General features: G+C 55.0%; 9 protein-coding genes across 9 annotated transcripts; 4 read left to right on the top strand and 5 right to left on the bottom strand.

The window, feature by feature from the left end:
- N7459_009946 (CDP-diacylglycerol-serine O-phosphatidyltransferase) lies at window positions 1–1,026 on the bottom strand (the record flags this gene model as incomplete). The annotated part of the gene is made up of 5 exons (XM_056949114.1): window positions 1–369; window positions 431–612; window positions 726–781; window positions 843–900; window positions 957–1,026. 5 exons carry the CDS (start codon window positions 1,024–1,026, stop codon window positions 1–3), a joined length of 735 nt encoding a protein of 244 aa, XP_056796339.1.
- A 463-nt stretch (window positions 1,027–1,489) lies between these two features.
- Window positions 1,490–2,368, bottom strand: N7459_009947 (H/ACA ribonucleoprotein complex subunit GAR1/NAF1; the record flags this gene model as incomplete). Its single annotated transcript, XM_056949115.1, has 5 exons — window positions 1,490–1,754; window positions 1,811–1,956; window positions 2,032–2,132; window positions 2,190–2,237; window positions 2,305–2,368. The coding sequence occupies 5 exons, from the start codon at window positions 2,366–2,368 to the stop codon at window positions 1,490–1,492; spliced, it is 624 nt and encodes a 207-aa protein (XP_056796340.1).
- Window positions 2,369–2,596: 228 nt separating this feature from the next.
- N7459_009948 (threonine--tRNA ligase THS1) lies at window positions 2,597–5,038 on the top strand (the record flags this gene model as incomplete). Its single annotated transcript, XM_056949116.1, has 5 exons — window positions 2,597–3,150; window positions 3,206–3,470; window positions 3,529–4,104; window positions 4,162–4,431; window positions 4,487–5,038. The coding sequence occupies 5 exons, from the start codon at window positions 2,597–2,599 to the stop codon at window positions 5,036–5,038; spliced, it is 2,217 nt and encodes a 738-aa protein (XP_056796341.1).
- A 1,315-nt stretch (window positions 5,039–6,353) lies between these two features.
- On the top strand, window positions 6,354–6,689 carry N7459_009949 (uncharacterized protein; the record flags this gene model as incomplete). The annotated part of the gene is made up of 2 exons (XM_056949117.1): window positions 6,354–6,434; window positions 6,507–6,689. 2 exons carry the CDS (start codon window positions 6,354–6,356, stop codon window positions 6,687–6,689), a joined length of 264 nt encoding a protein of 87 aa, XP_056796342.1.
- A 231-nt stretch (window positions 6,690–6,920) lies between these two features.
- mpkA (mitogen-activated serine/threonine-protein kinase SLT2) lies at window positions 6,921–8,426 on the top strand (the record flags this gene model as incomplete). Its single annotated transcript, XM_056949118.1, has 5 exons — window positions 6,921–7,033; window positions 7,111–7,243; window positions 7,299–7,365; window positions 7,423–7,737; window positions 7,792–8,426. 5 exons carry the CDS (start codon window positions 6,921–6,923, stop codon window positions 8,424–8,426), a joined length of 1,263 nt encoding a protein of 420 aa, XP_056796343.1.
- Window positions 8,427–9,427: 1,001 nt separating this feature from the next.
- On the bottom strand, window positions 9,428–11,557 carry N7459_009951 (uncharacterized protein; the record flags this gene model as incomplete). The annotated part of the gene is made up of 2 exons (XM_056949119.1): window positions 9,428–11,307; window positions 11,401–11,557. The coding sequence occupies 2 exons, from the start codon at window positions 11,555–11,557 to the stop codon at window positions 9,428–9,430; spliced, it is 2,037 nt and encodes a 678-aa protein (XP_056796344.1).
- Window positions 11,558–12,158: 601 nt separating this feature from the next.
- N7459_009952 (metal homeostatis BSD2 family protein) lies at window positions 12,159–13,423 on the bottom strand (the record flags this gene model as incomplete). Its single annotated transcript, XM_056949120.1, has 3 exons — window positions 12,159–12,740; window positions 12,812–13,306; window positions 13,400–13,423. The coding sequence occupies 3 exons, from the start codon at window positions 13,421–13,423 to the stop codon at window positions 12,159–12,161; spliced, it is 1,101 nt and encodes a 366-aa protein (XP_056796345.1).
- Window positions 13,424–13,668: 245 nt separating this feature from the next.
- On the top strand, window positions 13,669–14,169 carry N7459_009953 (ubiquinol-cytochrome c reductase complex assembly factor 2; the record flags this gene model as incomplete). Its single annotated transcript, XM_056949121.1, has 2 exons — window positions 13,669–13,683; window positions 13,798–14,169. 2 exons carry the CDS (start codon window positions 13,669–13,671, stop codon window positions 14,167–14,169), a joined length of 387 nt encoding a protein of 128 aa, XP_056796346.1.
- Window positions 14,170–14,577: 408 nt separating this feature from the next.
- On the bottom strand, window positions 14,578–16,262 carry N7459_009954 (3-oxoacid CoA-transferase; the record flags this gene model as incomplete). Its single annotated transcript, XM_056949122.1, has 3 exons — window positions 14,578–14,891; window positions 14,953–16,132; window positions 16,200–16,262. 3 exons carry the CDS (start codon window positions 16,260–16,262, stop codon window positions 14,578–14,580), a joined length of 1,557 nt encoding a protein of 518 aa, XP_056796347.1.
- Window positions 16,263–16,431: the final 169 nt, after the last annotated feature.

Here is a 16,431-nt window from a genome sequence, read left to right on the forward strand (position 1 = left end):
TCATGGCTTGGGGATGTGTATCGTCTTACTGACCATCAAACAACCATGCAGGACAAACAGAAGAGCAATAGGGTGGAACTCTAAGGCAGTACCCTCAGCGATCAGGCCAAAAGGAATATTTTCATGGGTCCAGCTTTGAGAGACCCAGTAGGCCATAAGGGAAGCGATGGAGAGAGTAGTCGGGATGGGCGTGCCTTCAAAGTACTTCGACTTTCCACTCTTATCCTTTGGTAGAACAGCAACCGTGACATTGAACCGAGCCAGGCGGGTTAGACCGCAGAGGACAAAGAAAGCCAGGAGGAGATGGTCGACAGTTGTGCGGATACCGAGAGCGAATGCGGCAGCGGCGGGCGCAAGACCGAAGGAGATCTGTTTCAACGCAAAATATAATCAATCACTGTCTAGTGTACCTCGCCCGGGGGTTGCCTACCAAATCAGCAAGCGAATCCAGCTCCTGACCCATCAGCGACGACTTCTTGCGCCAGCGCGCAATCTTTCCATCCATGAAATCAAAGAACAGACCGAACGGCATGAATGCAAGGGCAGCCCAAATGGCTCCGTAATTCGAGGGGTCTCCGAGACAGTAGCGCATCGACGAAAAGACGGACATGACTACGCTGAGAGGTTAGTGGGTAGAGCGCGAAGTGGTGAGAGGACATAAACTTGCCTCCGCAGAATCCTAGAGACCATTGAGTCAACGAGTTGGTTCTTGAAAATATCGAAACTATGATATAGCCACGTACCGTTGAGTTCAGTCACCAGATCAGCGAGATGGAGAGCTCTGAGACAGTGTTAGACGGAGCTTGTAGGGCCAGGCAGCAGCAGGTATTCTGGGTACGGACTTCACCATGCTAAAGTGACCATGCTCAGCGGAAAGAAGCATTTTCTGCTTCTCTTGACCTGCGAACCGTGAGCGACAATCTCCAAGAGAGGGGCGAGTTCGATCGCGAACTGACCTCCGTCGCCTGAGGGTGGGACGTCGCTGTTGGAATCGCTCGACGCCATTGCCGATGTTCTGCGAGACATGCTCAAACAAAGACCGAGTACAAGATATATTGCTGGAGCCGAGATATAACTGCTCCTGACGACTGGTAGAGGAATTGAAGAAATAAGAATGGCGGCTAATCCTGCTTGGAGTTGGACGCACAGATTCGCAGAGCGGTCAACGTCATTTCCGAACAGCAATAACCGGGGGGCGGTGCAAGCCTGCGCCACACTACTAGCCACATCTGCATGATGTGAAGAACTACTCCAGATTACTACTGCTCAGGGCTTGTGGACGCTGATGCCGCTATTCTAGAAGCAATGGAATTTGGTAACAGGAGAAAATATCAAGTAGTTTTTGTGACTGGATATATTCTACAGTCCCTGCAGCCAGAGAAGCAGTAATTGTGTCAGGATGCACAAGAAAAAAAAAGAAAATATTCCTGCAAAGCTCCCAAGTCCCCCAAACGCCGTAAGTAGACACAATATTCAATCAAGAATATCCTCACCGGCCACGGAAGCCGCCGCGGGAGCCACCCCGGCCACCACCGCGCGAGAAACCACCGCTGCCGCCGCGACCACCGCCGCGACCGCCGAATCCACCCCGGCCACCACCACCGCGCGAGAAGCCGCCGCCACGACCACCACCGAAACCACCGCGGCCACGGGGGGCACCACCACGGCCACCACGCGAAAAGCCGCCGCCACGAGCACCACCAGCACGCTTGGGCTTAGCAGCACCCGGAGGGGGCTTGGGCTTGGGAAGGAACCTAGGATTGAGTTAGCACCGGCGCATAAAGTAAAGAGATCTCTGGACGATACGTACTTCTCGAGGGGAAGCAGCTTGTCACCACCGATGAAAACCTTGTCACCAGGCTTGAACGAAGTAGCGACAATGCCTTCCTGAGGCTTGATGGTGAAGTACACCTGGTTGATAGGACCTAGAACTTCATCGACCTTACCGATGGGAGTCTAGAGAGAGGAGTATTAGCTCCGAGAACCATGAGCGATCTCAGAATCGCAGTATCATCTTTGTTGTAGGCGTACCTTGTTCTCCAGGTAGATCGGAGCGTTGAAGTAGGGGATCTTCGGGTTGATCGACTCGCAGACCATCTCGCCCTCGCAAGCGTGCATAACAGATCCCATCTCTACCAAATTATCAGCACAGGGTCCGTGGAATTTGCATCAGAGCGGGAAAAAGGTACCAAAGACTTGCGCCGGGGGACCGAAGGACTGCTGGAAACCTCCGCGACCTGTAACCAGGAAAATTTCGTTAGCTTCCGACTGACTGTCGCGAGGCCTCCTCGGGGCATTGCTTACCACCACGGTTACCAAAACCACCCCGGTTCGCACCGGTGGCGGAGCCACGGCCACGGAAAGACATCTTTAGCTGTTGTAGTTGGGGGTTGCTTGGGCGAAGAAGTTTTCGGGTGGTGGAAAAACTTCATGCGGTAAAGCGTCGCTAGCCAGGGCAGTTTGCTGTCACATGACTCACCGCCCGTCCCTCACGAGTGAGTCAATTTTCCTCGACGCGGAGTATATCAGCCCTACTTGGTTCCCCTCCTTGCCTCCCCGGTCAATTTCTCTGCTTCCGTCTCCGAGGGACACGATCATGGCTGCCGAAGCACCCAAGGACCTTCCCGTGCGGCCTGCCGCGGAGGCTCAGGGCAATCCTGATGCCGCTGCCCCGCCAAACGATGCCAAAGCGAAATCTAAAGCCCCGCCGCCGGACGTGCTCCCCGAATGGTTGATCGAACGCAACAAGCTTTTCGAGGAGCTGTGGCAGCAACATCTGGAGGAGACCAAGAACCGTGCTCACTCCGAAATCAACGTCACCCTCGACATCGGTGACGGTAGCCCCTCTTCAGTCCCCGCGAAGGCCTACGAGACCACCCCCGGGTCTTTCCTGCGCGATGTTCCCAAGGACGTGAGCGCCAACGTGGTTGTTGCGAAGGTCAATGGGGAACTATGGGATCTCAACCGCCCCCTCGAGGGCGATTCGAATGTTGTCCTGGTTCCTTTCTCTGATCCGCTTGGGCGAGAGGTCTTCTGGCATTCATCAGCCCATGCCATGGGAGAGGCCTGCGAATGTGAATTCTCGTGCTTCTTGTCTCACGGTCCCCCGACCGCTCAGGGTTTCTTCTACGACATGGCTATTCCTGAAGGGTATGTCGCGTGACCTAGTAACGCTGGCAAATGCTAACAGTGATGGGGTGATTAGACGTGTGGTGCATCAATCCGACTGGCCCGCTCTCGATAACCGAGTATCGCGCGTCTTCAAGGAGAAGCAGAGCTTTGATCGGTTGGAAGTCTCCAAGGAGAACCTCAAGAAGATGTTCGCCTACAGCAAGTACAAGCTGCACTACATTGACAAGCTGGTGACTGGCGAGAAGAGCACCGTCTACCGCTGCGGTACCTTGGTTGATCTGTGCCGTGGTCCCCACATTCAGAACACGGGGAAGGTTAAAGCGTTCAAGATCCTGCAGGTCAGCAATAGCCATTTGACTAACCCAGAAGGACCTGTACTAATCCGGCTTTTTGTAGAACTCCTCTGCCTACTTCCTTGGTGACCAGTCCAACGACTCGCTGCAACGTGTTCGCGCGGTTGCTTTTCCAGACAAGAAGCAAATGTCGGAGCACATGAAGTTCTTGGAGGAGGCAGAGAAGCGTAACCACATGCGAATTGGCAAGGAGCAGGAGCTGTTTTTCTTCGATGAAGCGTCTCCGGGATGCCCCTTCTTGCTTCCCGCTGGAACCAAGATTTTCAACGCCATTCAGAGTCTTCTGCGGTCTGAGTACCGCAAGCGCGGCTACCAGGAGGTCCAGACCCCGAACATGTATGACGTGAGTGTCTGGAAGACCTCCGGTCACTGGGAACACTACAAGGATGATATGTTCAAGGTGAATGTTGAGAAGCGCGAATGGGGTCTCAAGCCCATGAACTGTCCCGGTCACTTTTTACTCTTCGGTCATCGTGAGCGTAGCTACCGTGAGTTGCCGATGCGAATTGCGGACTTTGGTGTCCTGCACCGTAATGAGGCTTCCGGTGCGCTGAGCGGTCTCACCCGAGTGCGGAAGTTCCAGCAGGATGACACGCACATTTTCTGTACCCAGGAACAGGTATGTTACTTCCTAACGGTGGGGGTCACTAACATGGCTAATCGAATCATGGCCTAGATTTTCACCGAGATTGAGGGTCTTTTTGACTTCTTGCAGTCTATTTACGGTTTGTTTGGTTTCACTTTCAAACTGAAGTTGTCTACTCGCCCTGAGAAGTACATGGGCCAGCTGGAGACCTGGAACTACGCCGAGGAGCAGCTCAAGAAGGCGATGACCAAGTTCAAGGGCAATGATTGGACCATCGATGAGGGTGACGGTGCCTTCTACGGTCCCAAGATCGATATTACCATTGCCGATGCCCTCCAACGTGAATTCCAGTGCGCTACTGTAAGCATTCCACCTCTAGAGTACCATGACAACATGTATACTAACAACCCTTCAGATACAACTTGACTACCAAGCGGCAATTCGTTTTTCCATGTGTTACAGATCGCCTGAGAAGCCGCAGACCGGCGAGGAGACCAAGAAGGAGGGTGAGGCCAACCCCTACGAGCCCGGCCCTGGGCTTTCTCGCCCCGTGGTCATCCACCGTGCCATCATCGGCAGCTTCGAGCGATTCCTGGGTATTCTGATCGAGCACTTCGGTGGCAAGTGGCCGTTTTGGATCAGCCCGCGGCAGATTCTGATCGTGCCGGTAATGCCCGCTTTGAACGAGTACTGCGCGGAGCTGCAGGAGATCCTCCGCGGCGACAAGCTGAACGTGGACATTGACATCAGCGGCAACACCATGCAGAAGAAAATCCGTTCAGGGCAACTTTCGCAGTATAATTTCATCTTTGTTGTCGGCCAACAAGAAAAGGACGCACGCACCGTTAATATCAGGAACCGAGATGATCCCGCCACCCAGAAGCAGGGTATTATGGTGCCTATTGACGAAGTGAGAACCAAACTCCGTGCATTGCGCAAGGAGCGTCGGTTGGAGAACAAACTGTAGGGGATATTATTCGTTACCGATTTACGAAAAATGAAACGAGGATACGCGGATGTTCTACTGATTTCACTAACTATATCCTATACATACATAATGTAGCAGAGTATAATCAGGGTCTGGGTTGAGCCAGTATGCGGTAGCTTTAAAGCGAACGCACCTTGAGTAGACCGAGATCTGCTGACTGACAAACGGGAGTGCCTATCCAGGACAGCATATTGGGCTCAGAACCAGATGCGTCTCCTGCCACGGGCGGTATAAGTTCAACGAGTATTTGAGGCCCTATTTCTGGAAGCAGATGCTGACCAGACAACGCACAGCCACGGTAGCTGCGTCCCCTCTCTCTGGGAAGGCTCAAAATCCTGCCGTGAGCACTTTCTTACCTGGACGCCAGACCTCCTCCGCGAAGACGAAACGGCAATGAATGAGCTACGGAGTTTGTTCAAGAGAGCGCTTCTCAGCAGTGGATTTGAAAGACAGAGATAATGGCCAAAGTCACCAAGAGGATGCAATCCGACAGTAAGGTCAATATACCAGCTTCGGAGATAGTTGCTATCGACCTTGAATTTGGTCTTTGTGGTGCTCCAAATTGGCCTCGTCAATCTTGAAAGGGCGAGTGTACTCGACTGTCTTACTAGGTATAGTGAGGGAATCACCTCTTCTGCTTTATCGAGCCTCTCTGCGCCAGTGAACTGACAGCAAATGACATATAAAAAGAAGGTCCGAGGCTTTTCTACGCAAGACGGGACCTTTGGTGCAAATGCAGTGATTCGAAGACTCCGAGAAACCGGAATTTGGCACAACACCATTTTTCTGTCTTGGGGGTTGTGGTGCCACGACCTACCAAGGCAGGCGATTTTCTGTGTCTCTGCCTGTGCTGTTTCCGCTGCTCTTCGAAAAGGACTATCGACTCGCAGGGCGTAATCACCACGCATTGGTCGACGCCGAGCAATTGGCCCTGATGGCGGAGCTATTCATCGACCTTTGCAGCCCCTCCGAACGAGCGGTTTCAGTGGCAGGGATCGGGAATCAAGAACTCGAGGTTGGGGAAGAGGCAGCGAGTAGTGGAAGACTGCTTCCCGATGAGTTCAAATAAAAAGGCAAGGCTTTCGGGAGATGGGTTCGGACGAGACTCGTTCTTTGCGCATCAATCCACGTCTACCGATACACCCGTTTCGGATATTTCTTCCTGGCCTGAAATCCATTACTTATTCCGATATGGTGCACCGTGGAGTGTTATATAAAGATGTAGGCAAAGAAGACCAAACTTCCACCCTGAATAATACGTGCGTGGCCTCAGCCAAGGGCGACGCAGGGCGTCATGGTGTCGCTGGAGGAGACGCGAGTCGAGTTACGGGCGCTGTGCACCGGTGACTGGAGAATATCCTATCGGAAGGATGTGGTAAGATGTGGACTCGGTTTACCACAAGTGAAATGAAGCATATACGCACGCGTTGCGATAGCAGGACCGTAGGGCTGGACCGGAACGCCAACGCAGTGGATGCACTCCACCGGGGACGAAGAGGCTCGTAAGAAGATTAGGTTCAGCGCTGATGAAGGCGGTTTCAGCAGCCCTGCGGCTGTTTCAGCGCGGGTTCTTGTGTTTCAGCTCTTTGACGTCTGGAGCGGAGTGAAAGACTCGTTAGAGTCGGAGTAGTAGTAGGAGTAGTAGTGCGTGGCCTCAACCGATCACCCGCGGGGACTGCGGGGCTGCTGCTGCTCTCATCACACGCCGACTCGAGTCCCCTTTTTCTCTCTGCTCGTTTCTCTCGACTTCCTCTGGGTCTCTTGCTCTTCTCATCTACTCTCGTTTATTCTTCTTCCTCGCCGTCACCCTTCTCGCCCTCGGCTTCTCCCCTTCCACTAGTCCCCCAGAGCACCCGGCGCCATGGCTGAGTTACAGGGCCGCAAGGTCTTTAAGGTCTTCAACCAGGACTTCATCGTGAACGAGCAGTACAATGTCACCAAGGAGCTGGGACAGGGTGCATATGGTATCGTGTGGTAAGTTCAGATTCCTGTCAAGGCTGGTATGTCCCTTGTGTGCTTGCATCACTGACGACATTGCTTGCCTCCCCCAGTGCGGCAACCAACATCCAGACCGGCGAAGGCGTCGCAGTGAAGAAAGTCACCAATGTGTTCAGCAAGAAGATTCTTGCCAAGCGAGCTCTGCGAGAGATCAAGCTGCTCCAGCACTTCCGCGGCCACCGCAACGTATGTCCTTATCCTCGAACGGCGGCTATGCGTGCCCCGCTAATCTGCGCCTCAGATTACATGCCTCTACGATATGGACATCCCCCGACCGGAGAACTTCAATGAAACATACCTCTACGAGGGTATGTCCCCTATACTGTACATTTGTGATGATTGGATCGCCTGACCCGATGCCGCAGAATTGATGGAGTGTGATCTGGCAGCTATCATCCGCTCTGGACAGCCTTTGACCGATGCGCACTTCCAATCCTTTATCTACCAGATCCTTTGCGGTCTCAAGTATATCCACTCAGCCAACGTGCTGCACCGTGATCTCAAGCCCGGAAATCTGCTGGTCAATGCCGACTGTGAGCTGAAGATCTGTGATTTTGGCCTGGCTCGTGGTTTTTCGATTGACCCGGAGGAGAATGCCGGCTACATGACCGAGTACGTTGCGACAAGATGGTATCGTGCACCGGAAATCATGTTGAGCTTCCAGAGCTACACCAAAGCCAGTAAGTGTGGTCCTAATATGGTAGGGTAACATCCCCACTCACCTCCATCTTTAGTTGACGTGTGGTCGGTGGGCTGCATCCTTGCCGAGCTTCTCGGCGGCCGACCCTTCTTCAAGGGCCGCGACTACGTCGACCAGCTGAACCAGATCCTGCACTACCTAGGCACTCCGAATGAGGAGACCCTGTCCCGCATCGGATCACCCCGCGCGCAGGAATACGTGCGCAACCTGCCCTTCATGCCCAAGATCCCCTTCCAGCGTCTGTTCCCCCACGCCAACCCGGACGCCCTGGACCTGCTGGACCGCATGCTAGCCTTTGATCCGTCGTCCCGTATCTCCGTCGAGGAGGCTCTCGAGCACCCCTACCTGCACATCTGGCACGATGCGTCGGACGAGCCCACGTGCCCCACCACCTTCGACTTCCACTTCGAGATCGTCGAGGACGTCCAGGAGATGCGCAAGATGATCCTCGACGAAGTCATCCGCTTCCGCGCCGTCGTCCGCCAGCAGTCCCAGGCCCACGCCGCCCAGCAGCAGCAGATGGTCCAGCAGACCAACGTCCCCATCCCCGACCACCAGCAGAACGCCTGGAAGACCGAGGAGCCCAAGCCTCAGGAGGCGGCCGCCGGCGGCGGGCAACTGAACGATCTGGAGTCCTCGCTGCAGCGCGGCATGGACGTGCACCACTGATTTCCTCTTTTTTACTGTTACATCTTATACTGGAGGACATTTCCTTTCTTCCCTCTCGCAGCCGTCGCGTGTTCTGTTTTGCGTCTTGGTTCAGCTCGCCTCGCCCACCCTGCCCATTGCACTCGGTTTCGTCGGTTTTCCCATGCATGTCGATATAATGAATTAGCAAAGAGATACCTCCGAGAGAAAGGCCGGACCATTGATTCCCTGTCTTTGTCCCTGCCTGATCCCTGCACCGCCACCATCCTTGTTTCTATTTCTGGCTTGCCATTCCTATTGCTGCCCTGTTCTGCTTTGTGTGCCTTGTCATGTTGCGTGTGGCTACAGTGTCTTGTTCGATCCCCGTCCATGTCGATTGGAGACGAGTCTGGATCGCCGCGCATCTGCCTCGTGCCGACTTGGTCATGGTCCGGATGCGTGGGTATGTGTTCATTTGGGATCGCATAGATAGATCGTTTGTAGCTGATCCACCCCCCAAAAATGGAGATGAAAGTATAGGCTTGAAGGACCGAGTGAGGCGTCGACGCGTATGCGTAAGAATCTAGTTCTTCAACTGCCGGCCGAGTCTTGGGTTATGTGACCGGGCATACAACATGCCTAGGGGTATCTAAACGACTGCATGGACTACGCCCGAATAAAAGAATGAAAGAAAAGTGGTGCTCGCTTGCGCTTGTGGTACGATATGGTATAAATGGCATGCTCAAGCTATGTAATCCAAGCACCAAAGAACAAAAACACAAAGAAAAGGTAACACGCAAGGCCATTCAAGGCCAAGTCACCGTTTCCAAATACGTAGCGCGCCCTCCAACGTCAAGTACATCCCCAGAAGTCGACGGTCGAGTGCAGACTACACTAGGCTTGTGCTCAGATAGCCTGGCTCACAGCATCCTCGTAGCAGCGACGGCAGCACAAGATACGTAGCAAAGCCCGACACAGCAGAGAAAAGCCGATATAAAAGCCCCTTGGTTTTTCATTCCTAGCAACCCAAAGCAACAAGGCAATCAATGGTAATACCCACGCCACCAGACAGCCATGCAGGCCGCAACGACCAGATCAAGCATTTTGATCCCCTCGTCCTCGATGATTAATTTGCCTAGCTTCGCGCTCTTCCCGCGCATCCCGCCGCCCGCGCGCTCGTGGGCGAGCGACAGATCCAAACGGTCTTCGTCGGAGTCGGGCCCGCCGCTGCTGGTGCTGGTGCTGCGGCGGCGGTGGGAGTGAGGGTTGGTGAAGTGGTTCTGGCGCGTGAAGCGGCCTGCGCGGAGCGAAGTTCTGCGGAGGAGGGTGTTGGGATGGAAGTTTGGGCGTGGGGAGTCGGGGGTGATGGGGCTTTGGGAGTTAGGGCCGGAGTGGGCGCGTGGGCGGGCGTAGTTGTTTGGGTTGAGAAGTTGGGAGAGGGAGTTGCGTTTGGAGGCTGCATCGGTGGTTGACGAGTCATTGGTATTGTGGGATGGTTGGACAGGGTGGTGTTGGTGTTGATGAGGATGGGAGCGCTGCGCGGCGTGGTAGTGGAGGTTGGCAGCTTGGAACGGCGTGTTGAAGCGGATCTCGGCCACCGTCACGGCTGGGTTGGGATCCTCACCGTGAACTGGCACCTGGCCGCTTGGTCCGGATATCATGTGTTTACACTTGAGGCTGCGGCCGTTGACGCTACTCGCGAAAGTGCAGGTGCCATTCCAAGGAGAGCTGAAGACGTAGTAGCCACTCTTCAACTTAGATGAGAAGCCCTCATTACCAAAGTCGGAAGAGCTGCGACCACCGCCTGCCGCTGAGTCGTCGAAGGGCTTGGAGACGCAAAGCTGGCGCTGGAACTTGCGTGGACCTGTTGGCTGCTCGCTGGGCTGTTCGGTTGGTATTGATGGGGGCATAGCAGCTCCAGCGGTGCGAATCAATCCCGGTGGAAGATTAGCCGCCACACTAGCAAGTGAGAGTGTCTCATTAGACCCAGTAAACCGGTTATATCCAGGCGTAGAGATCTCGATATCAACGGCATTCCGGTCCATGCGCGGTGTCGAAATCGTCGCAACGTTCCATTGCGTGCCAGAGGCAGGATCCCGTCGAATAAGCGTGATATGGAAGCCTGTGTCCCTCCGAGGAGAGTAATGTGGTCCTTGATGGTGACTGCTTGGCCGCCCAGGACTGCTAGGCGGCGAGCCCGCACGATCCTGAGTTGGACGAGGCGGCAAGTGCGGTCTGTTAGAGTCCAGACTATGGCGGCCGGCCGCCAACGACTCAAACCTTTCTTTCCAAGAATCCAAACCGTGCCCCAGATCGTGCCCAGCAAATGCACTCCACCGGCTGTTCTTGCCAGGCTGTTCTTCGTCGGCGAGGCGACCATTCCACGGCTCCTCACTGGGCGGCAGAGGAGGCAAAGGCCGTCTGGGAACGGGACTCTGCGGCATTGACTCGACTGGAGGCCTGCCAGACTCATTTATCGGGGACGGCTGCACGTTCGCAACCGGCGTGCCGGCGAACGACATGTTCTCCGCCGAAACCTGAGGCATAGGAACCGGCCGCCGCGGTACTGTTGGAGATGCAACCGAAGGAGGCGCATTGTCGTGCGCCAAACCTCCAGTAGGATCTTGTGTAGCTGACTCGCCCCCTCCGACAGGTTTCCGGCGAACCTTGTTCATGCGGGCGAAGTCGCGCTGCGCAGGGTCTTCTTCACCGGCAGCCTCCAGCGCCTCCCTCCGCCGTTGGGCTTCCTCTTCGCGCTCCAGCTTGACTTCCTGGAGCAGTGCATCGTCCTCGGGCGTCGCGACGTGCAGATAATAAAGCGAGGCATTGATAGCTTCTGCGGACACACTAGATTTTGTCGGGGGTTTGACAGGCGAGAGGAATATATCTGTCAAATGCGCGACGCGGGCGCCGGTCAGTACAGCTTATCTTAAGCAGCAGGTCCGATAAGTCCGCGATCGAATTCCATCTCAGCGAGCTGCAGTAGAAGCTGAGTCTCACTTGCTAGTGAACGTACCTTGGCTGCCCGGCACTCGTACAATATATAGGACTAGCGGGTCGAGTTTCTCGTGAGTGGGATTGCGCGGGTAGGCGGGGGGATTCGATGCGATGGTGGTGATGGATGAGAGCGAGCGAGCCTCGACGGGACCTTGGGTCGCAGCGGCAGTCGACATGGTCGCGGCCGCGATGCGCCGGCCACGAGGGGTCGGTCAAATAGCCAAAGAGGAGTGTCTTGTCGACGCTGGCGGAGTTGGGGTTGGTGTAGCGGAGGGACCGTAAACAGTGGCGGGACGGGAGAGAGTGGGTTTGGTCGATTCGCTGCGGCCTGGAGATGGCAACAGTTCACTTGGCGAAGGAACTACGCACTCTCCGACCTGGCCACATCTGCATCTGCATCTGCATGAGTCAATTCGGACTACACAGCAAGGGCGTAACGTGCCACCAGCGAAGGCACCACCGAGGGCTCCGAGTGTGGCGCAGTACGTGGCCGGCTTGCGCGGGCTGCGCTCCAATCTCCAATTACATTGAGGATCCACACAGGTCGAGAAGATACAAAGGGCTTGCCCAGGAGGCGTATTCAACAGTTGGTATCTCCAAGTAGCTACAATGCTGTAGAAGAAAGCAATGGCAGAATGAAATATTCAAAAGGAGGGGATTCTCCGCAAGATGGGGGTGTCCTGAACAAGTGTAAAAGAAGAAGAAAACTCCAGAATCCCTCAGAAACGCCGCAATGACAGTTCCATTCCCAGTTTCCGGTTCCCAAGTCCATGAAAATTAGACGACGGTCTCAGACCGTTCTCCCTCGGCAATCACTGGCACGCCCAGACCACGATCAGGGCTCTGCAACACCAGTTGCTCATGACGTCGTGCCCGCAGGAAGTCGCTGACGGCGCGGATGAGAATGAACCAGCCAACGATCATGAGAATATACGAGATCCATTCACTGGTGCTGATTCCCGCCATGGCGCCGGAATTGCCACCACCAGAGCTATCGCCAACAGAACTCGGGTCAAAACTGTGGCTGTTGGGGTCTGGTGGTGGGACGTATTGATCGCTACCTCCTCCGTCACCGCTAGGAGTGTCGCTGCCGCCCTTCATATAGAAACCGTATTGAACAAGAGTGAGACCGAGGCCCGCTCGGCTGCCGTTCTTCGCGGCATGGGTGGTGTGCAAGAGATACGTCAACAGGAATCCGACCAGCTGGAAGGACATGGAGATCATCGCATTCCAGACAAATGAGAAGACAGATCCGACAGGAAGTCCATCCACATAGACTTCGTCCGAAGAGAGGCCGGGCGCCACAATAGTTGTCTCCCAGTACGGAGGTGTGGCATCGGCAGCCGCTTCTTCGTAGGACTAGATGTATCACACGAGTCAGTGAATCTGGTTCTTCACAACTGAGGGATAATGATGAAAGGTGATCTCACAGGAGGCAAATCCTCGTTCTTCTCGCCCCGCTCCGGCTTAGCCGCTAGATTGGCAAAGACTCCGTCATTCGATGCAGCGACAGACCGACTGCCACCAGATCTAGGTGTCGTGAAACTGGGTAGGATCGTCGGCCGCCGCGAGAGTCCTGGGGTTTGAGGCTGATCTTGTCCATCGGCTCTGGGTTCCGATGACGACGGAGCAGCAGTCGTGCTCTGACTGTTCTCTGAAAACGACCGAGCATCCGGGTGGGCACGCATCAACCGCTGCCTATCGTCCGGCTCATCATCGTCATCCGAATCACCCTCGTCGTCAAAGGCATCGGCTAGGGTCTGATCCTCATGATGTCGGAGTGGATCGTCGTGCAACAGACGCCTCGATGATGGCGAGGATGAACGGGAGCGGAAAGAGGGCGGTGGAGAGGTCGGAGTGAGATCGGATCGAGTAGAATTCAATGGGTAGGAGTGGGAGTTGTCATCCTCATCTTGGGCGTTCACCTAGACGATGTCAGTCTGATAAGGGTCACATCCGGGGTTGAGGGAGGCGCTTCGGGTTGGGGCAATGGGATCAGCGGAGGGGGGATGACGGACCCGTTGGTAGCGCTGCGAGCTCATGACGAGCTGAGCGGATGTCGCCGAGAGAAAACAGTATAAACGAAAGGAAACGACAACTTAGGTTGGAACGAAGAAAAAAAGGATAGGCCGGGTGAAGAGAGTGAGATGGTGGAAGCGCCGGGAATCGAAGGCAACAGGGAGTGGCTGATGCTGCCTCAGGCAGGGATCGGCGCGTTACAAACGTTTAAACTCCGACTTGTTCAATCCGCGATCTTTTTGTATCCCGACACCCATCCTCGCCCACCATGGCTAAGCCAGTGGTAAGTTACTGCGACTGCTCTTTGGTCTTTTTTTTTTTTTATTTTCTTTAGCTCTCCGCAATCTAGCGCAGAGCCACAACCAAGTCAATGAACGCAACTGACGCCACCTTGTAGCCCCGAACCCTCCAAGCCCGCATCAACCACCTTATCCAACACTGGCCCTCCGACGCTGTGCGCCCGGCCCATGTTTCAGTTCCAGCCTACCTTCAGGCCTGTCTAGGCCAGAAGCCCGACGACGGCTCAGAAAAGCCCCAGTCAACTCCTGCCTCCCAGTCACCAAAAATCTCCGACGCCTCGGTGAACGCGTTGTCAGCACTCCTCCAAGACCGTTTCGTGAAAGCCTACCCTATGCGGCGAAATATTCGTTACCCGGCCAGTGACCCAGAGCACTACGATATGGTCATCCAGGAATTCGCAGAGGCGCCGAACCGAGACTGGTTTGGACGGATACGCAAGAGACTGGGCGGTCTGCTCCGGTTGTCGTGATCTTCAAATTATCCAAGTGTCCTCTCGTCTCATCTTTTCTTTTCTCTGTACAAAATGGGCTACTGCTGTCATTCAAGGTTTTGGGAGGTGTTGTTGGGGATCCTATGAAGTCTGGAATTCATAGCCTGTACTGTTATCTGATATGCCTAAGTATTCCTGCTGGATTTGATATACCACTACTACTCGAATGTGGGAAATAACTAATATACGACGAATCTTAACACACCCCACAAATGAAAAACGCAAGTTGTAGACAAATCGTGATGTAGATTGCGTATAGACCAACTCCGGGTAAATAGATAGATATCCTATATACAGTGTCCCGACAAAACCCAAATGCCCGCTACAACAGAACAAAAACAGGCAATACCCGTGCTTAGGGAGGCATATAACATCAAAAAAAACATCTCACAGCATGGGCTTGAGGTCATCGGCGACCTTGAATGGCGCCTCGGTCTTGGCCTTGACCTCCTCGACGGTGATGCCATCGGCAATCTCTATCAGGGTCAGACCGTCTGTGAAATCGACGTCGAAAACACACAGGTCGGTGATGATGCGGCTGACACAAGCAGGGCCAGTCAGCGGGAACTCGCACTGCTTGACGATCTTAGGGTTGCCCTTCTTGTCGGTGTGCTCCATAGTCACGACAACCTTGGTGTTGGCGGGGTTGGAGACGAGATCCATGGCGCCGCCGAAGCCCTTTATCTTGCCGGGGAGCATCCCTGTGAAGGATGGTAAGCAGGAATTCTAGTCAGAAAAAAGAATCAAGCTCATATGACATACAGTTGGCCAGGTCACCCTTAGCGCTGACCTGCATCGCACCTAGGATGGTCAGGTCAATACGGCCGGAACGGATCATGCCGAAAGACTCGTCGCTGCCAAAGCACGAAGCACCGGGGTTCAGCGTAACGGTCTCCTTGCCGGCATTGATAAGATCGGGGTCCTCATCGCCCTTCTTGGGGTAGGGGCCGAGGCCGAGGATGCCATTCTCAGACTGAAGAGTCACCTCGACGGAGGGGTCGACGAAGTTAGGGGCGAGCATAGGCATACCAATGCCCAGGTTGGCGTACATGCCGTTCTTGAATTCCTTCGCAGCGCGACGGACAATACGCTCGCGCTTATTAGCGGTGTCACCTTTGCCTAGGGCAGAGGTATCGGCACCCTCCTCCTTAGCGAAGGTGTACTTCTCGATCTTCTTCTCGGTAGTGCTCTGGATCACGCGCTTGACATAGATACCGGGCAGGTGGATCGCAGCCGGGTCAATCTCGCCAGGCTCGACGATATGCTCGGCTTCGACGATGGTCATCTTGGCGTTGCGACCCATGGCGCCGTTGAAGTTGGCCGCCGCATATCGGAACTGGCAGTTACCCAGCTTGTCAGCCTTCCAGGCCTTGACGAAGGCGTAGTCGCCCTTGATGGCCTCTTCCATCACATAGCTCTTGCCGTCGAACACCTTGACATCGCGCGGCTGGCTGTACAGCGCGACAGTGCCATCACTGTTGTGGCGCAGCGGCAGGTCACCGGTCTGCACGACAGTACCGAAGGCCGCGGGAGTGTAGAATGCAGGCACACCCGCACCACCGGAGCGACACCGCTCCGCTAGAGTACCCTGGGGGGTTAGCTCTAGCTCGATCTCGCCGGTCAGGTACATGTGCTCGAAGGTCTTGTTCTCGCCGACGTAACTGGCGATCATCTTCTTGATCTGCTTAGATTGCAGGAGCAGGCCGAGTCCAGATCCGTCCACACCGGCATTGTTGCTGGCCACGGTCAGGCCAGTGATCGACAAGTTGGCACGCACCGCATTAATGAGAGTGTCGGGGACGCCAGAAAGTCCGAATCCACCAGCCAGCAGGGTCGAGTTCGACTTCATATCCTTGACGGCCTCCTCGGCCGAGGGGAACACCTTGTTTATCGCGCCGCGGCGGACGCTGCTGGAGAAGGCACGCGCGAGAAATCGCTGGTGCTGTAGACCCAAGTGACTAGTCAGTATGCAGGCTTCTGGTCATTGCCGGAGATTTCGCAGACGTTACCTTGGCCGGTTCAGCTGAGAACTGCCGCGCAATGCGCAGGCACGTTGCCACTTGGGAAGGCATTGTGAATCGCTGTAATGGCCAGACAATAAGGTGAGATGCGAGGAAACAAAAAGTAGGAGGGCCAGCAGAGAACGCAGCAGCAGTGCGGAGGCAAGACTGATGCCGGCAGTGGGCAGCTCTTATAGTTCCGGGGCGGCAACGAGCGCGGAGCCAAACCCGGGATGTTCTT

Source organism: Penicillium hispanicum, assembly GCF_028827665.1.
Source record: "Penicillium hispanicum strain IBT 35686 chromosome Unknown utg000008l_segment0_segment0, whole genome shotgun sequence".
In the NCBI taxonomy this organism is placed as follows: Eukaryota; Fungi; Ascomycota; class Eurotiomycetes; order Eurotiales; family Aspergillaceae; genus Penicillium; species Penicillium hispanicum.